Source organism: Trifolium pratense, linkage group LG2 (assembly GCF_020283565.1).
Source record: "Trifolium pratense cultivar HEN17-A07 linkage group LG2, ARS_RC_1.1, whole genome shotgun sequence".
NCBI classification, from domain to species: domain Eukaryota; kingdom Viridiplantae; phylum Streptophyta; class Magnoliopsida; order Fabales; family Fabaceae; genus Trifolium; species Trifolium pratense.
This window is the reverse complement of record NC_060060.1, coordinates 23,372,323-23,395,908: the sequence shown is the minus strand read 5'-3', so window position 1 is coordinate 23,395,908 and position 23,586 is coordinate 23,372,323. Positions and strand designations below refer to the sequence as shown.

Here is a 23,586-nt window from a genome sequence, read left to right as displayed (position 1 = left end):
ATATAATATTAACATTGTAAATGGATCACAATTGTTAGATCAATAAAAATATTTAATTTCAATCATAATTTCTTCTAAATTTATAAGTATGATTGGTTTAGAGCGATGGCAGCCCTAAGGATGGGCAGGGTGTGCGACCGTCTAGAGCTCCATATTTGTAGCGGTTTTTGCGGGGTTAACAAAACCTACACATAAGCAAATAAGTGTGCATCAATCTTTGTCTCCTTGTACTACTTATTAAGTATTCTAAATTGTATTCAATCGATTGTTATGAATACTTCGTAGTCAAGCTGTAGTCCTTGGATCCGCTTTAGCGCAGATAACAATCCACACACGTTTCGCCTATTGCGATATCACAAACTAGGGAAAACCATTTTGTTCTTGTAAGAACAAAATGATGCTCAGCATCGGATACACATCACTGCTAAAATGCCGCATAACTGCCAATGCTTGGTTTACAACATTTAATTAGTCTGTAACTGTAATTTCTGCAGAATGCACAGCACCGGTCTGCACTTTGCTAGCAAGTAACCACTTCTATAAAAGATTACTTTGACAAAAACAAACTTGTGTCGGCAGCTCCCTTTACTTCTTCCAAATCAGACTATTCCTCTACTTCCAAATGCTCCATAATTGCATAGCAAAAATGCAGCCTATTCTCTATCCGATTATGCAGAACTGCGAAAAGGAAAGCAGAAACGCTGCTGTTTCCAGCTGTGGCAGCTGTGATATGCGTCAGAATTTCACTATTTCTCCAACACTAGGCATTAGTGGAACATGTAAAAAATAGACTCATACTATCTTCCACGTCTGTATCACAAAAAGCACAATTTTGGATACACAATCAACGCCTCCTTCGCATAGGAAAAAACGCGTATTAGAACAGTTACGACGAGTCCTCCATAGCAGTTTCTTTACTTTTGGAGGTATTTTAAGCCTCCAAATTAAATGCCAATTACCGATCGCACAAAGATGAGTAGTTTCAATAATTTCATTGATGCAAAGGCGGTATGAACTATGAACTGAAAAAAACCTATTTTTCTCAACATTCCACACCCTCTTGTCCTCGTTAACAAATTAAAAAGTGGAGTATTAAGGATTCTAATAGCCTCAGGAGAATCAAAAAGTGACTGAATAAAGTCAATATTCCAATTTTTTGAGAAAGCAACAGGTTAGACACCTGCAGATGATCAATGCGGAAATTTACAGAATTTGGTATTGTAATCAAATTTCCATCACCTAGCCAATTCTCCTCCCAAACCGGCACATTTACTTTCAATCCAATTCTCCACTTACAACCTTCGTGTAATAAAAGCTGCGTTGTGTATATGCTTCTATAGACGTAACTAGGATTATGTCCTATTATGGAATCTAATAAATCACATTGTGGAAAGTACATTGCTTTGAAAAATCAAGAGATTAAACTAGAAAGATTAGTCATGATCCTTCAACTTTGTTTACCAAACATTGCAAGATTAAACGCACTTATGGTTTTTAAAACCCGTGCCACCATCCACCTTATGCATTGAAAATTTGTCCATGTTTAGTTTTTAAAAATTAAAAACAATAAATTAGTGTTCTTTTTCGCTAATAAGCATATAGACATGAAGAGGCAAATGAATTCTTGAAGATGTCTAACTCTGCTATGGTTTATAATTATAACACATATCAACTAAGGTACTAAGATTATTTGCTAAACTGAAGCATAAAAAAGATTAACCAGAGCACAAGAGCCTGAGAGGGATCTTGATCTAGAAGCAAAGTTTTCAAAGATGCTACTAAAACTAGAAAACAAGACAGAAAACAGATACAAATTAAGTAACATGTTCAATGCAAACTTTACCATAAACTAGAATACTAATATTGGATAATGATAACAAAACTTAAAGGTTTGCATTCAGCACGTACAAAAGCAAAACATCACTTTAAATCTAAATAAAGAAAAATAAAACTACTCAGTCATGGATATAAGGCGTTGCAACATGCTCTCCAGCTCTTTTAGATGAACCTCAAGAACATCTACTTCTTTCTGTTGGTTATTCTTATCAAGCAAATCCGTGGCCACAGTAATTGCATTGTTGATCTTCTCACTTTCTTGAGGGGAGAGCTTTAGATTAACATCATTCTTCATTTTAGCATTCTTCATTTTGTAAACACATAAATCCAATTCACTCAATACTCTGGCCTTCCTTAAGAATTTCTGATCTTCTACATGATACCTCTCAGCTTCTTCAATCATTTTTCTAATTTCAAATGCTGATAACCTTTCTTTGTCATTGGTTATAGTGATCTCGTTCATATTGCCTGAGGATATTTCCTTTGCAGAAACAGTTAGGATACCATTTTCATCAATGGCAAAGCATACCTCCAAAGGCTGACCACGAGGAGTACCCGGAGGGCAAGAAAGGGTGAAGAAGCCAAGCAGATTGTTGTCTGTGTCCCTTGCTCTCTCACCCTCATAAACCTTAATCGAGACTTTACAACTGTTGTCCCGAGTGAAATATTTTTGTCTTCTTGACAGGTATGGAAGTGTTCCTAGGAATCACGACATCCATAGTATCAACATTTATTGAGATACCAAGTGATAACGGGGTAACATCTCGCAGCACCAAGTTTGGGACATTTTGAAAGCCTTTACTCAAAATAGCAGCTTGAACAGCTGCACCGTATGCAACATTCTTTTTGAACTCAAGAGTCTCTAAGACCATCTCCAATAGTGTAGTACCTATTAGGTACTCATGGTACTTATTAGGTACTATCATTGGAGCACAAAACATTTTAGTACCTAATAGGTACCACTTCTAATATAAGAACTCTCTCTCTTCTTTTTATGGGACCCACTTTATTAATATATTCAAAAAAATTTAATTTGGCAATATTATTTTAAATTAAATTTCAAATTTTAATGATGTGGAGTTATTGATGGGACCCATTTTAGAACTTTTTAAGAAATGCTCCATTGGAGGGGTTGAGTACCTATTAGGTACTATTATTAAAAAAATAATAAATTGATGATGTGTCTATGTGGGACCATTTAAGTACTCAAAAATGGAGTGCTCTATTGTGGATGCTCTAACGTTGCTTTATGATGCCTGTGGTGCTCTTGCGGTTGCACGAGAAGAATACTCAAGTGTGACACTTGGCGTATGTGTTTGTTTCATGGATTATAAATTTATTTTTTTATTTCAATATTTTAAAATGTTAATTGAATTTATTTTCAAAATGTTCCAAGAAACTTTATTTATTTAGCAAATAGAGCAACTTTAGGAAAAGGAGGAAAGCTGCTCTCTAATTTTAATCCCTGAATTAGAACTATTCATCTTCCAATGCAAACAGTACTTTTAAAATTTCTGGTAAATATATATAGTACCTAACAAAAAAATTATAGTAATTTTAATCGGAGTATCCAGGATACTTGTTAATCATATTAAAAAAGAAAAAAGTTAATATTTAGAAAATAATTTTTACACTTTTTAAGATATTTAATACACAAGTTTCAATCAAAATTTCCTTGTTAATATACTCCCTCTAATTGGTTGTGATGGTGAACCAAATATATTACTCCCTCTAATCCTAAATATAGAAGAAAAACTAATTTTTAGATTCATTGAGAATTTAATGTATTTAGTCCATATTATAGACCAAACACATTAGATTCTCAATGAATCTAAAAAGTGGTTTTTCTCTTATATTTAGGACCGGGGTGAGTAATGCTAAACAATGTCTTGAGGTACGAGTATATATTAATGCGTCTGATCCGATCTAACGAACCAATATGTCCTGACTCATTAGTTAGTGGACCACATATTAATGAGTCCGATCTGATCTGATCCATATGTGTCATGCGGGCTAACGGAGCAGCCTCACCCATTTTCATTTTAAAATTGTTGTTTATTCACTCTTTGTTATGTCGTTTTGATGTAATTATCGATTTGGGTGAGATGGATAGTTCAACTGGTTGAACTAATAGTTAATAAAAAAAATAAAAATGGGTTGAACTAATTGTGCTAAGAGTTAAAAGAGAAGAAATACTTGTATGGTCTTGGTCACCATTTTATCACACACATATAAAACATATCTTTTTTCTCAACTAGCGAGTGTGACCAAATTGTTACCAAATATTAATGGTCTATGCAAGTATTTCACTTAAAAGAGTTGAAGGTCTATGGTTCAGGTCCTAACAAAATGTAAAAAACTAACATAACAATTGATATATTAACAACCCGCTTGAGGTTGGTCTAGTGGTGTTGGTTTTAGTCCTTGAGTATGCCCCTCTTAAGGTCTCAGGTTCGATTCATCCTGTTGCCAATTTCGGTGGACTAAGTCCATATAAAGCAAAAAAAACTCTGGCTTTAAATGGGCCCCCACAAGTGAGCGGTGGGATTGGTCCCCTTGAATTCGTCGGTCCTAAGCCCGGTTATCAAATTTTTTTAAAAAATTAATATATTAACAATTTGCCATTGAATTAATTAAATGGAGTATCTGATGTTCATATTTGACATTTTAAAAAACTTTAACATTATTTTAATTTTAATGAGATATTTTCTCCGGGCTTAATCATAAGCAATTTTCCAATCGATTGGATAACTAATATTAAATTAATTGGATAACTAAAATATCTATGCTTAATTATAGACCAGATAAATTAATTTTTTAAAAAATCAAGTAAAAATTTACTTAATTAAGATGAAGATGATGAGGGAGTGAGTACCTAATGTATTTGACTATTTACTTTTATTAATGATAATCTATTTCGACATGCCAAAAAAAAAATGATAATCTATTTCGCAAAATATAGTAAAATGTAACTGTAAGAAGTTGGGTACCTAGTACATAACGAACGAGAGTGACGATGGGCGCTACTACTACAGTCATGAGATGCTCTCCCGGCAACGCTTTCTTCAGAGCTCTCAAACCCATTTCTCGAAATTCCAATCTTCCCAATTCACTTCCACTCTCTTCATCTTCAACCCCAATCAACAAAGGTTCTTTGTTTCACTCATTCCCTAACTTGTTCATTTTTTACATCAATTTTGCGATGATTCATGATGAATTGATGATGTTAAATTGAATTGTGTAGGAACTGGATCAAGGTCTGGTAGTGGTGGAAGGGCATATGATGCATTGCTGTTGGATGCTGGAGGTACTCTCTTGCAATTGGCAAAACCTGTTGAAGAGACTTATGCTACTATTGGATCCAAATATGGTTACTTACTTTCTTCACTCATCTCTCTCATTAGGCTATATCACCATATGGGTGTTAGAGTTTTATTTATCTATAATTTGAAAAATTAATTTAAATTATTTAGTAATATTTTATTTTTATGAAAAACATTTAGGGTGAGAGGATGGTTCACGGTCTAAGGTAGGAAAGACCTTAGGATTCAAAGAGCGCTTACATATAGATTTATATTTACCTCTTCTAAGGGTAATAACACAGCTCAAACCCAGAACCTCTGAGTGGAAGACTTGTCTTTTTACCACTGGACCACGAAAATTATCATATTGAACTACTAATTCATAAATATAAGAGCACATTGAGAGTGTGCTCCTCCGTAAGGTCTCAGGTTCGATTCTCTCTAGTGCCAATTTGGGTGGGCTAATTTAGCTTCTTAAAAAAAAATATTGAAGGAGTTTAATGGTCATGCACGGTCGGTGTAAATATAACTTAGACTGACATCCGATGAAAATTCATCAAATGATTCATATTGCTACATAGCCCAATTTGCAACCATTTTTTAAAAATAACTACCTCATACTTGATTCTTGTTAGATGTTAGTGTAAAACTAGTTTACATTGATTGTGCATATCCCATTTTTACTTGTTAAAATTTCTTCAATTATTTAGAATACTAATGGCAAAAGCTCAAACCCTATTTGAAGTAGCATTTGAAAAAACACTGTAAGCTTGTGAGTGAATGATCGTTACTAAACAACTCTACTTTGGTCATACAAGTTTATACTTTATACGTTATCATCTATAATCTAGTGGTTTAGCTGTACCTAATAGAGTCTAATACATGATAAGAACAATATAATGTTCTATTTGTTAATAGAATGTTTATTGTTATTCTCTCATATATGTTAGAATTCAAAATAAGAGAGAAAATTATATAAAAGACATGTTTATCATTTTTATCTTTTAAGGTGACAGACTCTCGCTTATAAACACGTTTTTAGGTCATATTATATCCAATGTGTGAATCTTAACTTATATACACATTAATAAGAGTTGTTATATTGCTACACCCTTTTCCTTCTATTAGTCATTTCGGATAGATGTATTCATTTGTTATGCTTATGTCTATAATGTTCAGGTTTGACTGTAAATCCAGCTGAGATAAAGCAAGGATTTAAGAGAGCATTTACTGCCAAATGGCCTGAAAAACTACGTTACCAGGTCTAAATGCTCTACCATTGATATGTTTTCTTGTTATTTCTGCATGATTGTGCATTAAGTTTCAATGGCCAATCGTCATTTTAAGCCTGTTTTCTTCTGATGACTTCTCTGTTCTTTATACCATATTTTCCTTTTCACTTTTTGTCATTGAGCTTTTCTATTATGAGTAATGACCCTGTAAAGATGATGTATAGAAAATGTTGTAATGAAAGTTTATCGAAAGTTGTAATGATTTTGTTTACGAAGTATTGGCTTATTGTCATTATCTTTTTGTTGTACTAGAAGATTCATATGCTAGCTGGACCATAGTAGTTTCCGCAAGAAAATTTTATGCTTTCACAATTTGACAAGAATCTCTTCGAAGGAACGTAACTATCATGATATGCAAAGTGACAACTTGCTCAACTTCTGTGTCAATTGAAGCCAACTTTGTATTATTGTCATTCCAGAGAATATTAATGTCACTGTGGTTTTCCATGTTAATTTCTTTCAATAGAGTATGTAAACAGATGTTATTTTTATTGGCAAATGGCGTTTGTTACGGAAATAACATGGAATCTTTATGTTGTATTCACTACAGGGTGATGGGAGGCCATTTTGGAAATTTGTAGTTTCTGAAGCCACTGGTTGTGGAGACGAAGACTTTTTTGAAGAAGTTTATGAGGTAACCTATCTCGGTAGTTCCATTTGTCATTCGTCCATTTCCAATCTATGAAGATGTAATCAACAGGAGCTAACTTATCTGTACAATGCTTTAATCTTTTTGAAAAAGTTTATCTATACCTATTAAAAATGATTTGAAGAAAATTGCAATTTCTCTTTGCCTTTCATCAGCTCCATTGAAACATAACTGAAATACGAGCTATTGGTTTTGACATTATAGGTTCTTATCTTGTTGATTCCAGAATATTCATCCTGTCAGTTTTTGTTTGTATCAGTACTATGCAAAAGGCGATGCATGGCATCTTCCCAATGGAGCTTTTGAAACAATGACTCTTCTCAAGGATGCTGGAGGTCAAATAAATTAAATATTTATTTTTCCCAAGCTATTATTACATTACCTGTAAATTTTCCCTACATTCTTTGAAGTTAGTTCTTGCTAACGTGACAAGCAGTGACACAGTTAAGATGGCTGTTGTATCCAATTTCGACTCTCGCTTAAGGAAGCTATTGAAGGATCTTAATGTTTTAAATTTGTGAGCATCAGCAATTCCTTCAACATGCTTATACTAACTATACTTCATTTTTCTACATTTTATCGGCATCTTTTGTGAGGTGTTCACTTAAGATGGTTTGTTGAAAAAACACTAGAAATCTCACAAAATCTGATGAATGTATCTTATACATGGTTTTTAATGTTTCGTTTTCTGGTTTTCGCCTCAGATTTGATGCTGTCATTATATCATCAGAGGTTGGATATGAAAAACCAGACCCAAGAATATTTCAAGCTGCTTTAGGTATGTGATTATTAGTTACTTTTGTGCAGACTTCATTTGCAAAAACATATGTTAATGTGTATGTTATTCTTTTCCTTCTAGATCAAGTAAATGTAGAGGCTTGCAAAGCCTTACACATCGGAGATGATCTAAAGGCAGATAAATTGGGGGCCAACGCTGTAGGCATTGATTGCTGGTGAGAGCTTTTTCTTGTCTGAAGTGATTATTGCTTTACAAATAATTTTTTATAGAGTAAACCAGCAAATTGGTCCCTGACTTTGTAGGGCGCTCTCAAATAGGTCCTTGACTTTATAAATATTTCAAAAAGGTCCCTGACTCTGTTAATGTCAAAACAGGTTATTGGGTATTGATGTGAAGACATTCTCTGAGATACAAATCCGCATTCTCGACCCAGAGGCATAATTTTACTTGTGGCTGTGAGCATACAAAGCAATCTCAGTTTTTTGTGCTGACATTGTGAATGTTGAGATGAAAAGTGAAAGCAATAATCAAGAGTGTATGTTATCTGCAATATTTTATTACCATACTTTGTAAATATTTTTGACAGATCTGTGTAACCTATGCCTCAGATATGGCATTGATTCAAACTTCCTTTTATATTCTCACAAGTTATGTCAGAGAAAGGAGGATAGACTAAAATGAAGGAACTCCCTTGACAATGAGAGATTTTTATGTATCGGTACGTACTATATTTAATCTAATAAAAGTTTAACTAAATTATATTAACATGTGTGTGTATTTATAAATACTGTCTAATAAACTTTAAAGAAAATCTTATTCTTCAGGAGTATTACTCTATTAGTGTATTGTTCGTAAGTCCTAACTCAACTACCTATGTTACAAATATACAATGAATTCGTCGCTAATTAGCATTAGGTAGAAACACGACTAAGAACATACCCAAAAAAAGAAAAGAACCACAACTAAGAAATATGTACAAAAATGTAATGAACTAGTACCTAATCAGCATTAGGTAGAAACAGGACTAAGAAATATGTACAAAACATCATCATTTTACTCATTTGTTATAAATATGTACCCTAGGAGATCTTCTAACTGGAGTACCGAAAGAAAGAGACTAAGCTATCATCATTCATCACTTCAATGTTCATTTTCCTCCTTTATTCACATATGCAATCATTACATATAGAGTACCATTACACAAGGAATCCTCACAGCACTAATCCACTTAGCACATGCATTTCATAACCAATTCTATACTTGATCTGTTTGGATTGATGGAATATAATGGAATGGAGCGGAGCGGAATAGAGTGGGGTGGAATGGGATGGAGCAGAATGAAATAAATCTTCCGTTCCATTGTTTGGATATTTTAAAAAGGAGATGAACAAAATTGAAGGTAAATGGTGGTATTGAATGAAATCAATTTCATCCTATTCCATTCCATTATTATTCTACAAATCCAATCAATGAAACATTATTATACTCCATTCCGTTCCATTTCATTCCATCAATTCAAACAGAGCCTAAAGAATACAGTTTTTTTTGGTTGGTACATTAAAGGATACAATTCATTTTATTTTTTCACCACCAGAATATGACTTATTAAACTGTTTAATCTGGTTCGAGAATCAATTCTGATATTAATTAGTTTCAGCCCCTTTTGATTTGATTGTGGGGGTACGGTTTAATTTGTATTTCCGTACGTTAATATCTTACTATTAATTTTTTTTTAGCGTGGGATGCATGGGATGGAACATTAATTAATCATTGTTGGACAGAAAACAAAAAAGTTTTAGCGGGATGCATGTGATGGACAGAAAGTATATACATTATTTGTTTGGTCAACAAAATATATATTAAACTGAGACACAGCACAGACTATATAGTGTATTTATATATATCGACTATTAGAAGGAAAAAAAAATGTAAAAAAAAAAGTTAGTAGATAAAGCTGCCACATAAAGATACTTCCTCCGTCTCAATTTGATTGACACAGTTGATTATTGTGCACTATTCACACATATTGCTTTGACCTTATTTTTCAAGTAATAAACAAAAATAAATATTAGCATGTAAGATGTTTGATTCGTCTCGATGAGTATTTTTAAAATATCAAATTTTTATAATTTTTACTATTATACAATTAAAATTATTAATCGTCAAAGTTATTCATCGGCATGCATAAAACAGTCAACTATGTCAATCAAATTGGGACGGAGGGAGTAGCTCTAAATATCAATCCGAGTTTTGCAATATTACATAAGAATGTAAACGTTGTTAAGGAATTGTCTAAACTTTAAGATAAGTTTCGTAAAGAGGCAAACAAATTTTGTTGCTCACTCACTTGCGAGCGTCAAAATTTTATGCTAGTTCTCGATCTTTTGATTTGATACCATCTTGTATTACTACTATCTGGACTCGATGAATGAAATAATGAGTTTGTTATTGTAAAAAATAATAATAAATAAACCGCCACTAAACATGGAGTACTAGTTAAAGAACTAAATATAATTAGAAAAAAATTGATGCAAAATATGATAAAAAATTCTTGAAATTTACTTGTTTGCGATGCAAAATTTATTTGGTTTGGTTTTCTAACTAGTGTTTCAAAGATACTACTAGTACTAAACATGACCCTAATAGTAATATAAGTAAATGACCATACTAAAATTAGCTTAACCAGATTCTTCACTTTCATAAGAGTGCTCAAATCTTATGTACAGATTCTTGTGATTATACAAGAATTTTTTAATAAAATAATATATGAAATTACTCACTGTATTTATATTTTAATGTTTAAATAACCCAACTTGTCCTTGAATTAAATTTTTATTTTGGTAACATACTTAAATCAGATTTAAAACATGTTTTTTATTTGTGAATCAACCCAACCCAATAATTTTAAAATATAATCCACAAACAAACTTGATCTATAAATGTAGCTTTTCGTCACATATTCATTCATCACTATCAACTACTCTAAAACCCATATATCAATTTTATAATCTCGAGCCTTGATAATTTGTTTGACACACACACAATGGTGATGTCTCACGAAGCAAATAACATGAAGGTTATTTTCCTCCCCTTCATATCTACAAGTCACATAATCCCAATGGTTGACATGGCAAGGGTATTTGCCATGTATGGTGTGGATGTCACCATAATCACCACCAAAGGCAATGCTGCAATTTTTCAAAAGTCCATCGACCGTGATTTCAATCGCGGCCACTCCATTAAAACACATGTTTTAGAGTTTCCGGCAAAACAAGTCGGTCTTCCAGTTGGGGTGGAAACCTTCAACGCCGATACTCCTCTTGATATGTCTCCGAAAATTTACTACGGACTGGCGATTCTACAACCACAAATAGAGAAATTGTTTGAAGAGTTAGAAGCTGATTGCATAGTTAGTGACATGTTTCATCCTTGGACCGTGGGAGTTGCAGCCAAGTTAGGCATTCAAAGAATTATTTTCTATGCTGCGAGTGTTCTCTCTCGATCTGCAGTGCACACGTTGGAGCAACACGCGACTCACACTAGGGTGGATCATGATTCTGAGAAATTCACGATGGTAGGGTTGCCGCATAAGTTGGAGATGACTAGATTGCAGTTACCAGATTGGATGAGAAAGTCAAATGCATATGGACAGTTAATGAAGGTTTGAAATAACTTTTGAATTAACATTTTGATTTAATTCATATACACCGTAAATGAAAATATTTTTTATACTGACAGTCAATCTTAATCGTTTGATGGTAAAAAATGTCAGCGAATTCATCTATCTTACCGTGAAACGATTATGATAGGAAAACAGTTTTCTAGAAACAGTTCTTATCGGTCATTATAAAATTATCCAATTTACCGCGGTTAATTCAAAACAAAACTCATTACATGTTTAGCAATTCAGATGCTTAATAATGACCGGGTATAATTTATATTGTGTTATCACCTAATAATTTTTGTTATGAAGATGATCAATGATTCAGCAACAAAAAGCTATGGTGCAGTATTTAATAGCTTTTACGATTTCGAGGGTGCTTATGAGGAACATTACAAGAATGCATTTGGAACTAAGTGTTGGAGCTTAGGACCAGTTTCATTATGGGCAAACCAAGATGTTTCTGATAAGTCGGAAAGAGGAGACACAAAAGTAGAAGAAGGAGAAGATAGTGATTTATTTAAATGGCTTAACTCCAAGAAAGAGAATTCTGTTCTCTATGTAAGTTTTGGTAGCTTAAACAAGTTTCCATTATCTCAACTCGTTGAAATAGCTCATGCACTTGAAACTTCAAGCCATGATTTCATTTGGGTGGTTCGTAAAAATAACGACAAAGAAGGTGATGATGAAGGTTTTATGGAGGAGTTTGAGAAGAGAGTGAAAGAAAGCAACAAAGGTTATTTGATATGGGGTTGGGCCCCACAATTGTTGATACTTGAGAACCAAGCTATTGGAGCAATAGTGACTCATTGTGGTTGGAACACAATAGTTGAAAGCATGAATGTAGGGTTGCCTATGGTGACTTGGCCTCTGTTTGCTGAGCATTTTTTCAATGAGAAGTTGGTTGTTGATGTGTTGAGAATTGGGGTGTCAGTTGGGGCCAAAGAATGGAGAAATTGGAATGAGTTTGGGAGTGAGGTTGTGAAAAGGGATGAAATTGGAAAGGCTATTGGTTTGGTGATGGAAAATGGTAAAGAAGCTGAGGAGATGAGATTAAGAGCCAAAGGTTTGAGTGATGATGCAAAGAAAGCTATACTTGTTGGTGGGTCTTCTCATGCCAATTTGATACAATTGATTGAGGAGCTTAAGACACTCAAACTCCAAAGGCTCAATGGTAATTAGGCCAAAATAAATGTTTTTGTTGCTTTTAAAATAACTGATTTGAATGCAAATCACAAGAATTTGGTATGGTTCGGCTAGATGGTAAGTCTGGCCAATAATTGTTGTAGACAGGATTCAAAATCAGGTTCTCCCGAATAATTTGTCCTTAACTGAAACTCATTAGTCACTTGAGCCTAAGCAGAAGTAGTATCATGTTCAATTTGTTGTTTTTGATTTAGAAATGTTGTTTATAGGTTATGAGCACAATGAAGCAGGGTAGTAATCAAACCATACCAATGGACCATACCTTTTGTCTTTGTTAGCCTTTTTCTTCTTTTAAGCTTTTGAACCTGCTTTAGCAGGTTTTGTTTGTGTATGTACTTTTTTTCTCATCCTAGTTACTTCTTGTGCTTAGGATTGAAAACCAAGTCATATCAACAAACTAATGATAACTTTAATGCAATTAGTCTAAATAAATAATCCAAGTCGTAGAGGAAGCTTCTAGAAAGCTTCCAGCTTCAACGACTTTGTCAACACAACTGCAGCCATATCTTATATTCGCATTGAACCAACTCAATGAGTAATTCCATTTTTTGTTCGACTAATGATTATAAAATACAAACACAGACTGCATAAATAAGTAGAAAGGAGTGCAATTGTGACAAAAATGCATTAATATGATAAAAATAAACAAATTTCATTAAGATAAAAAACAGTATCACCAATAGGATAAGAAAACAAATTTCATAATCCTCACTATTGCTGGTTCAAAAGTCAGTGAAAACTTCAAATGAACAATACAAAGCATATTGGAACAACTTGTCATTATTAAATGCTAAGTTTATAATCTTCTCGTATTTATCTTGCTCATCTAAGAGCCTCTGCACAAATTCAGAAGGATCGTCCGACCTTTCTAGTTGAGTAATAAGCTCTTTAAAGGACTTTCTAACGTGTAAAATCATCACCTCAAATATTTTGTAGAAACCATCACTAACACGACAAAACAAGTTATACATTCTACACAAATCTTCATATTTATCATCGCGAAGCATGTTTAGTAACCCAGAATTCTCCATATGGATTAATCTAAGCGTGTAATTTGCAATCATCTCCTTCTCGACAACATCAGTAATCTTCTTTTCAGTGCTAGGGTCCAAGTATTCACACACTCTATCCATTTCCTCATCCAGACACCTCTCAACTGTCTTGAGATAATCGCCGCAATCACAACTCTCAAGCAACTTCTGCGATTCAGCCCTGTAGAACTCGGCTGAAACTTGCAGAAACGGAGTCTCGAATTCTTGTTCATAAACAGAAGAACCCAAATCCATTAGCATCTTTGTTATGTTTCTAATCAATTCTCCATTAACATCTTCCCCAACACGCTCCCTGCATATTAAATCCAAAAGTGTATTCGACAGTCGAGTCTTTATCTGTTCTGAATAAATAACATGTTCTGTCCACAGGTTAAGACCAAGTTCATAAACCGGTGTCTTTTGGGCATTTGGGACATATTTCTTGTCCATGTACATCAGAATGTCTCTAATCATTTGTAATGACTTATGATGATGATTCCATTTTTTGTTTAATTCTTCCAGAAAGGAATCTCCTTGAGTGCATTCAATAGATGTAGCCATCTCTTTGAGATGAGAAGTCATGGTGGCAACCAACCCAGAGTATAGCTTTTCTCCAAAATTTTGAAGAACCATATTGTAAGCATGTCTAAATACACAGAATAAAAAAAAGAAAAAAGATTAGGAACATGTACTGTCAAAAAAAAAAAAAAAAACCAGAAAGATTAGGAACATGTCTAAATCCGAAAAATACAGCATTCATTCGTCGCTCAAATTTTATGCAAAACAACAACAATAACAGCAGCAACAAAGTCTTGTCCCACAATTAAATTTCATGTAAAAGTTGTAAAAATTGTTAAATGAGATTATTTTATTTCCATCATAACCAAAAATAGTAAAATTGTTTTGAAACTTGTATAGTAAATTTTCTTTTAAAATGTAAAATATGTTTTCGTCAATGTAAAATTTACTACTTTTGGGTTTCTTGTAGTTAACCACATGATTAAAATACGAATAATAGCCACTCGATTTGAAACCCGACACTGAGAGAAAAAAAACCAAATAATAATATAACTATTTTGTAATATAATTCTGTTGAATAAATCTCTAGCCACATGAACATGTACACCAGTGACAAGTCATTGAAAAAAGCAATCTTTAAAAAGAAAAGAGAAAAAAGGGAGCTTTTGGACAAACAGTTATTCGATAAGTGTTTATCACATAACAACTTATATATATATATATATATATATATATATATATATATATATATATATATATATATATATATATATATATATATATATATATATATATATATATATATATATATATATAAGCTATTTCTTTAATAAATTCAGCATATGAAAATAAACTGAATACTATAAACATATATATGATCATAAATTTTGATATAATAATAAGAATAATAGTAATAATGATGAGAAAGAACCTGTAAATCACTTCACAAGCGACAGCATTGGCATTGTGATTGTATATCTGATGAATTGCATGTTCAATAATTTTCCAATTCTCGTGAGCAATATTAGGATCCATGATAACTTTATGCTTGAAAGCCTCTATCGGAAAGTACTTCTTCATGTGGTGATTGCTCATCTTTTTCTTCTCTTAACACAAATTTCCCTCAAATTGAAGAGATGGTCTTGCAACAAAGATTTGTAACATGAAATATATATAGTGTTAGGTTTTGTAAAAGAAAATAGAATCTTACGCTATGCCAAATTATATTTAAATCTTTTATTTGACTAAATCTTTTTAAATCTTTTATTTAACTAAATATTTTATTTATTTAAATCTTTTTTTTACAGAACCTATTTTTATTTTTTGTTAATTAAAAAAAATCTTTTTATATCTTAGCAACCATAATCGTTTTTTTTTTTTTTAACATAATCGTTTTCTTTTTTATAACAAGCAAACATTATCGTTTTCTACTTAAATAAACTTTAATTATTTAATCTTAAGAGAATTGTTGAACCCCTTTTTACAAAATACAATGAGTAAGCACACAAGACTGAAAATTGTTGAAGATGAAAAATATAAATATGAGAGCACAGAGAGCTCGTGTAGCAATAGCTGGGACGCCGAAGAAAGCTCGCGAAAGAAGTATCGTGGAGGGGCAATGACGCATCATGTCAGGTGATGAAGATAAGATAAAACAGCACAAATACGAGAGATTGCCTACTTACCAATAGGTAGAAGCAACTAAGAAACATACAAATATGTAACAATAACTTTAAACATAACACTTTAGTCAAAAAAAACTTTAAACATAACAGACCTGCATATATATATATATATATATATCTTTAATTCAACATCCCAAAAAGGGGTAAAAGTTTAAAACAAAAGCAAACTCTAAAACTTATAGAATATATGCTTCCTGAGGCACCAATTTGAAAATTCCAAAGGACCCCAAATCCTATGCCAACTACACCTATATATCTTCAAAAAAATCCAAATAGCTAATTTTTTTTTCCATAATTAAGTACCCTGGGAGATCTTCTAACAGGACTACTAGAACATTTTACTTCAGCTTTCACATCCCTTTTACGCATCATGTGACTTTTTTTGGCAATGCTTCTTGTCAGCACCTTTTTACACAAACTACTTGTATCCTCTACAATCTTCTTCTTGATACGTTTTTTCTCCTTGCGGTCACTTGATAACTGTTCAAATTCCAATTTCTTTGGGTTAAGTGGAGACCTAACATTGCTTTGCTCATGAATAGGATCAAATTCAAACACCCTCATCAAAGATTGTCTACTTTCAGCTGCTGCAACAATTGAGACTCCGTTTTCACCATTATTAATCAAATCAACCTGCGGTTGAGATAACCTAAGACTCCCGATATTGACGTTAGCTTCAGCTACCATAGGTTCATGTGAAATCACATGAGCTGTGTTTTTGTGGCAAGAAGCATTCAAGTCATCTACATCCGAGACTCTATTTTCACCATTATAACCCACGTTGACCAGCGGTTGAGACAACCTAAGACTCGCAATATTGTCTTTATCTTCGGCTTCCATAGCTTCATGCGAAGCCACATCAGCTGTTTTTAGGTGGGAAGAAGCATGTAAGTCGTTAACATCTGAGACTACATTTTCACCATTATCAACCATGCCAACCTGCGGTTGAGGCAACCTAATACTCACAATATTTCCGTTATCTTCAGCTTCCATAACTTCCTGTGAAGTCTCTTCAGCTGTTTTTTTGTGGGAAGAAGCATTTGAGTCATCAAAACCGGTAACTTTATCCACATCAATACATTCATTTCCTGAACTATGAACAAAATAATTTTTCCAATTGTGTGGAAATCCAACTGAGAACCGGCGACATACCTGTTGCAAAACATTGGATATTTAAAGAAAATTAATTGGGTGACTAACATTCAACCCATTGAAGATTATGTGTGTATTAAGATAAAATTAATAGACTCTAAACATCATGTCTGTGTGTCTAGTTTCACATGACAAATTTGGCAAAAGTATAGATGTTTGATTTCTACCAAACAAAAGTGATAGGTTGATAAACCTCATTTATGGTGTGTGGAATCAGTGTGTTTGAAACTATAACTTGGAGCTTTAGGTTCAACACATTGTGAATGATGAAAGTGAACAGACACTTAGAAAGGTAACAATACATTTTTCTATGAATTAAAAATTTTACAGTACTTTTTGCATCGAACTTCTTTGAAAGTAAAAACATATGTACTTGAATAAAATTAACTTCAAACTCAATTAAACCAAAATTTGTTATAAATATTTAACTGTATGCTTGGATTCACTTTTTGAGAAGCAAAAAAGTGATTCCAAACACTAATGTTGACATGTTTCGAATATGCGTAATTAGAATCACTTTTCCCTCAAGAATGAATTATAAATTGAAGCTGAAATTTGGAGCTTTGGTGTACAAATGTAATTTTACTCTCAAATTATTATTGAATCACATTTAGTTGAGTGTATCTAAACACAACATTTTAAATACAAGTCAATTTTAATTAAAATCAAATTTTCAAAAAAATATTTTCCCACCATAGAACCAAAGACACTAAATATATTCAAAATCAACTTTGTTAAAAGATAGTGCAAACAACTCTATATAGATAGAGAAGGGTGAAATGAAATCAGGAAGAAAAAGGGTACCCTACATCGGAGGGAAATCCATTTTGAGATGTACGAGAGGAGTTAATAAAACCACGGAAGATTATTGTGATGCCATCTTCAGTCTCTACAACATTGGGTTCATGTCTCTTTACAATCACAGAAGATAGAAACATTCTTTCTCTCCTGCACCAATAGTCACAATAATAAATTAACCCAAACAGAGAACCAATTAGAAACCTAAAATTGAAATAAAAAATAAAAAAGAGAAAAATTACTCCATTGAAGCAATGCCAGCAAGAGCTAAACCCTTGCACTGGTTTTGAGGCTTCATGAGCCACCATTCGTTTAAGAAAATCTACAAAACAAGAAAGTAGAATCATGATTTTGTGTGTATTGTGATTCATTTGGTGAAGAAAAGAAACAAGAGTGAATGAGAAATACGAGTTTAGATTTGAAGACTGGATTGGAGAGGGGCGTGGTGTTGGATCGTATTGGGGTGTTGAAATCCATTCCAATTCTTTAACGATGAGCAGGCTCTCACTTTCTTTTCTTTTCTTTTTTGTTTAGCTTCTCTTCGCTTTCTACTTCACTTTTGGAGGCCAATTTCGCTCCTAAACATGTTCAACCATTTTTTCATACAATAGTTGACATATTCATTTCATACAAATCAAGAAAAGCATCACGACTTGCGTATATTTGATATATGAAGTGTCGCATGATATATTACAATGTACACTTGAAGTGTGTATGAATGCAAATGCAATAGAGAGAATTAATTAAATGACACCTAAAAAATAGCTTTCACAATGGACACACATATACTACTTACTAGTACTAGACAACATCATTGACAACTTGTGCCACCAAATTCACGAGATTAAGCAGTGCTTGGATACATGTGTATATCAGCAAAAGAGTAGTAATAAACTAAAAGAAATGGCAGCAAATGAGATAAGGGCACGAGCACAAACAACTCAAGTTTTGTCACTCTTAGAATCTGATATCACTAGTACAGACAATTTATGTGAAAGGATTCATTTCCCGTTTTATAGATATCCTGTCATCAAGAATGGTTTCTAAAACACAACATAGTATATAACTAAATAACATTAAACTTTCCTTTCCTCAATTGCTAATAACAAAAAGTTGAGTTTCTGAATATAAATGGAATAAAGTAGCATCAGCATTGTTAAATGTAGTGCACGAAAAATGAGTGGCAAAAACATGATAAGTAGCTAAAATCCCAGATTTTACTGTTTGCGCCCAAAATTTCTATCATTTACACATATAACAACAAATCAAAATACATAATATGTTCAATTGAACATGTCCAATGTCAGTAAGATAACAAAATTATATTTCATAGTGAATATATAATTAGGATAAGAAAAAACAATAAAAAAAATAAAAATTACAGTGATGAAATCATACCAGGTTTAGTTAAAATATCACAAAGGCAGAATATAAATGGAAGAAAAACCAAAAGAATGAGTGTAACTGAAATTGATAGATAAAGACACCCTCACAATTACATAATTCTAAGCATCAAGTACATAACCAGAATCTAGATGCATCAAAAAGACACTGCACTAACTGGTTAAGACACAAATGGACAGAATCGAAACACAATTTACAGCACAAGAGGCAAAATAAACAGAACAAGTGGAGGAACCAACACCTTAAACACACCCCTGAATTAGTAATACATAAATCTAATGTTGTTTTCACTAAATCTGTAACTAAAAAAGACAGGAATTAGAGACTGCACAAGAATATAGCTACGAAAATAACTTAAGTTCACAAAAGAAGAACATTGGAAAAAAGAATAGAGCTTTATTTCCAAACGAAGTAAGAAATCACTCAGATATAACTTGTTATAGTGGACAATACTGAAAATTACATCAAAATCAACATAGCAAAAAGAAAAGACATTATCTATCAGTTTCCAAACGATTGCATCAAAACACCATAATCTTGAAAAACAACCAAACCCTCCAGATTCATACAGAATGTCTCGTATAAAGATAATAGCTATATATATATAAGCTTCATGTTTCATCTAATTCCAAATCCATGACAAACACAGGTCACTTACAATACTACATCAAAAGACAATCAGTTCATAAACCCAATCCAATATTTTGCAAAACATCAACTGCATATGATATTATTCAAAACAAAACTTATTGGGGGTAATTTTTAATTAGGGTTTTCTACTATAGGCAGAAAATTGTAGAAATCTGAGTACGTGAGATGGAGAAGAGCATACCTCTGAAGACGAGAGAACGTGAATAGTGACTGGCGGTGTGAGAACGTGAGGTGAAGAAGGATGAAGGCGGAGTGAGTTCGTGAGCGGCGGAGAGGAAGGGAAAGGGAGAATGGGGGGAAATGTGAACTCGTATATATTATTTAACGGAGAATGTTAACATGTGCATATATGACACATGTTAAGGTAATCAAAATAGAAATTATGTTTTAAAATTTGTGTATTTTAACTTTCCAAACATTAAATGTCTTGTATCATTAAATGTTAAATTTCTATATTAAGATATCTTATCATGTGTCTTATATGCACATGTTAACGAGACCCTTATTTAAATTGTGGATAGATATTGCATTTTGCATTTTTTATAGCAAAAATGTGAATGTGTGAAAAAAAAATTATATCCTACATAATATTAGACAAAAAGTGACATTCCACCCGTATAATAGAAACATATAAAAAAAATAAAAAAAAAACTCAAAATGTGAAAGACAATATGAAATACGAAAGATAATGTAAGTACCTGTTTGGTTTCAAGTTAACATGCCTTAGACGCATGTTCAACCCTCCAAACGTAATTCCAATAAAATATAAAGATGTTTGGATCTCATTTTATAAAGTGATTCGATTCATTGGAAGTGCTTCTACTTGAAGCTCCATTTCATAGCTTCTACGTTTTAGTGAATCGATTCTATATAAAATAAATTTGATTTACCAACTTTGCCCCTTTCAACAAGTGTTGCAGTTCCACTATTTCTATTTTACCCTTTCTCTTGCTGTTGGCAAAAAATGTTTAGCAAATCTCTTTACTAACCACCATTTGTTATGTTCATTTAAATCCATAATAATTTATTATTATGCAAATTTAATATTATTTTTAAGATGATTTTATTTAAATATTATACCCTCCGATCATTTTTATAAGGAACACATTGTTTTTTTTTTCTTTTTATAAAAAATACTCTTTAAATTTACTTTTTATTAAATAGACAATTTCATTTGTACCTTTATTAAATAAAAACAACTCTAGAAAGTTATTTCAATTTTAATGCATTAATTGTTATAAAAAAAAATTAATGCATTAATTAGAGAGACCTATTTCTCATGCTACTCCAAGGTTAGTTTTGGAATAAAACATAAAACTTTAGAATTATTAACGAGAAAAATGAGTTTCCTTAGCCTGTGTGATTTTTTCAAAATGTTTCTTATAAAAATGACCGAGAGAGGATTTACTAAGTAATTTTGTTTTATTTTTTTTATGATAAGTAATTTTGTTTTATGTTTCTATAAAAGAAACACATTAAAACCCAATTTGGTAATTGTGTTTCCAAAAGCAATTTTGATTCAAATTATCCAAACAACTTAAAATGTTGAGAATCACTTTTTCATGAATGCATCCAAATATAAATCAATTCTGTTAAACTCACTTTTAACCAAACTTAATTCTGTCAAACTCAATTATTTCCGCCGCTTAACCAAACACACACTAAAACTTCTTATAACACTGACAATGGTACATCCCAATCATATGTTGAAGGTGAATTAAAATATCAATTTGAACAAAATTACACAATATGCAACGTGCAGCAGAACTTTTCGAAATGGTAATCGGCACTATCCACCTCTGTTAAAAAAAAGTAAACATAAATAAATTAATGATATTCATATATTTATCTATATATTGAGATAATGAGATATAAAAGCATTGGAGTAAGAATTTCCTAACCATTCTAATATCATTCGATAGCATAATCAACCCCTGAACTAAACCTGTAAAAAAAATGACTTTATAAAATAATTTGTTAAATAAAAAATGAAATCAAATTTGATAATAATTTAGCATAGAATAGGTAGCGTACCTTGTTCATATTTTGGAAGATCTCCTTGTAAACAACATTTGAAGTCTTATTAGTGGCATTACCATCGTCGTCGATGATAAGAAGTTTTAAACCAGATCGTGAAGTAACTCTAGAAACTGCAACATATAGCTGACCATGGGTAAACACAGATTGTGGAAGGTAGATCCCAACATGTTTAAGAGATTGACCTTGACTCTTATTTATTGTCATTGCAAAAGAAACATATATAGGAAACTGTGTGCGCTGAAATTTGAATGGAATTCTCATGTCAGAAGGAGTCAATGACAACCTCGGAATAAAAACTTTTTGGCCAATATTATTTTCTGAAATGATCTTCGTCTCAAGCACAAATTTTCCCAATTGAGTAATAATGAGACGCGTGTCATTACATAATCCCGATGATTGGTCAATATTTCTGAGTAGCATAACAGGTACACCAACCTTTAATTTCAATTCATGATTTGGTAGGCCTGAAGCTCTGATGGTATTCAAAAATTCAGGAGTAATAATATTATCTAGACCATCAAGAGTTTCGCTTTGTTCACATGATGTATCTGAACTCAAATATGTTTTAACTTCACCGGTTACAACTCTTTCTTTTTCGAGAAGTGCATCATACTGATCAGATATCAATGCATCCATTTTTGTCTTAATTTCTACCTCTATTTTATCCCTGTCAGAGTGTTTATCTAAGTCAAAGTCAACGACTTATCATTCTGCCATCTAGCTTATCAAAGTCAGTTTGTTTTTCATTATTGCTTTAAACATATATGAGGTCAATTTTTGTCTTAGATAAACACTCTGACACTATATTTAATAAACAGAAAATCTTGATCAAAAAGTTAGCATAATATTTTTGGTGTTGTTATATATCAATGTCCTACTATTACTAAGCTTATCAAAGTCAAAAACTGGACCTTGTGTTTAGCTTTCAGTATATCTATGGGATCTGATATAATTGGAAGGCTAATCTTGCCTCATCAACTGCTCAATCTGTGTCTCCCTGTAACAATACTAATGATGTTGGCTATCTATGCATTATGCATGAAAGTACACCAGAAAAGAACTTTTGCTCATCTAACCTTTGAGTTTATTCCACAATTAAAGTTTGATTATTGTTGATTATTGTATCAAAGTTGATTATTGTAATTGTAAATAGATATGCCTGCTGCTAGTAATTTTCGATATCACAATACTTGTTTTGTAGAGTTTATATCTCTGACTCTATTTTATAAAAATGTCAATTGATGTGGAAAGCTTGGTTATTAAATTTTCTTTTTGTAAACTGTAAATGAAGCCCCTAATACATGTATCTATCTGTGAATCAATCATCATTTTTATTTTAGTATGGAATTAATTGTTCGTGGTGATAATTTGTATTCTCATGATGGAAAATGCCAAATTTTCTTTGGCTTCTACTCTTTGTTTTGTTATAGACATAATTGAATGACACTCCCCCCTCCTTCAAATTTGTTTGTACACGCACACCAACATCCTAAGAATAAAACTTGGGTTGATCGAAGATCGGAACATGTCTATGTAATGAGTTCTCAATTTTAGATAGTATTTTTTTGGCTTAATTAGTCTATTGGTCCCTTAAAGACATTTTAGGTTTTATAATGGTACC

At 32.4% G+C, this 23,586-nt stretch overlaps 6 protein-coding genes across 8 annotated transcripts; 2 read left to right on the top strand and 4 right to left on the bottom strand.

The window, feature by feature from the left end:
• Positions 1-1,863: 1,863 nt before the first annotated feature.
• On the bottom strand, positions 1,864-2,708 carry LOC123904415 (heat shock cognate 70 kDa protein-like). The gene is made up of 2 exons (XM_045954084.1): positions 2,579-2,708; positions 1,864-2,535 (listed from the first exon to the last, which is right to left on the bottom strand). Exons 1-2 carry the CDS (start codon positions 2,706-2,708, stop codon positions 1,952-1,954), a joined length of 714 nt encoding a protein of 237 aa, XP_045810040.1. The 3' UTR covers positions 1,864-1,951.
• A 2,074-nt stretch (positions 2,709-4,782) lies between these two features.
• On the top strand, positions 4,783-8,583 carry LOC123911032 (haloacid dehalogenase-like hydrolase domain-containing protein 3). Of its 2 annotated transcripts, none has more exons than XM_045962347.1 (9): positions 4,783-4,985; positions 5,081-5,206; positions 6,318-6,400; positions 6,981-7,064; positions 7,339-7,414; positions 7,524-7,596; positions 7,784-7,857; positions 7,939-8,032; positions 8,193-8,583. In XM_045962347.1, exons 1-9 carry the CDS (start codon positions 4,853-4,855, stop codon positions 8,257-8,259), a joined length of 810 nt encoding a protein of 269 aa, XP_045818303.1. In that variant the 5' UTR covers positions 4,783-4,852; the 3' UTR covers positions 8,260-8,583. The 2 variants fall into 2 exon arrangements, with proteins under 2 accessions (XP_045818303.1, XP_045818302.1); XM_045962346.1 differs by having other exon boundaries at positions 4,788-4,985; positions 7,494-7,596.
• A 2,115-nt stretch (positions 8,584-10,698) lies between these two features.
• LOC123910404 (soyasapogenol B glucuronide galactosyltransferase-like) lies at positions 10,699-13,077 on the top strand. The gene is made up of 2 exons (XM_045961499.1): positions 10,699-11,479; positions 11,792-13,077. The coding sequence occupies exons 1-2, from the start codon at positions 10,862-10,864 to the stop codon at positions 12,659-12,661; spliced, it is 1,488 nt and encodes a 495-aa protein (XP_045817455.1). The 5' UTR covers positions 10,699-10,861; the 3' UTR covers positions 12,662-13,077.
• Positions 13,078-13,407: 330 nt separating this feature from the next.
• LOC123904414 (cullin-3A-like) lies at positions 13,408-14,418 on the bottom strand. The gene has a single exon (XM_045954083.1). It carries the CDS (start codon positions 14,347-14,349, stop codon positions 13,408-13,410), a length of 942 nt encoding a protein of 313 aa, XP_045810039.1. The 5' UTR covers positions 14,350-14,418.
• Positions 14,419-16,086: 1,668 nt separating this feature from the next.
• LOC123910028 lies at positions 16,087-20,239 on the bottom strand. Of its 2 annotated transcripts, XM_045961052.1 has the most exons (5): positions 20,107-20,239; positions 18,279-18,448; positions 18,113-18,192; positions 17,882-18,020; positions 16,087-17,072 (listed from the first exon to the last, which is right to left on the bottom strand). In XM_045961052.1, exons 2-5 carry the CDS (start codon positions 18,345-18,347, stop codon positions 16,197-16,199), a joined length of 1,164 nt encoding a protein of 387 aa, XP_045817008.1. In that variant the 5' UTR covers positions 18,348-18,448; positions 20,107-20,239; the 3' UTR covers positions 16,087-16,196. The 2 variants fall into 2 exon arrangements, with proteins under 2 accessions (XP_045817008.1, XP_045817007.1); XM_045961051.1 differs by lacking the exon at positions 20,107-20,239 and having other exon boundaries at positions 18,279-20,083.
• A 1,333-nt stretch (positions 20,240-21,572) lies between these two features.
• Positions 21,573-22,694, bottom strand: LOC123909810 (ATP-dependent DNA helicase PIF6-like). Its single transcript, XM_045960722.1, has 3 exons — positions 21,960-22,694; positions 21,827-21,870; positions 21,573-21,724 (listed from the first exon to the last, which is right to left on the bottom strand). The coding sequence occupies exons 1-2, from the start codon at positions 22,599-22,601 to the stop codon at positions 21,865-21,867; spliced, it is 648 nt and encodes a 215-aa protein (XP_045816678.1). The 5' UTR covers positions 22,602-22,694; the 3' UTR covers positions 21,573-21,724; positions 21,827-21,864.
• Positions 22,695-23,586: the final 892 nt, after the last annotated feature.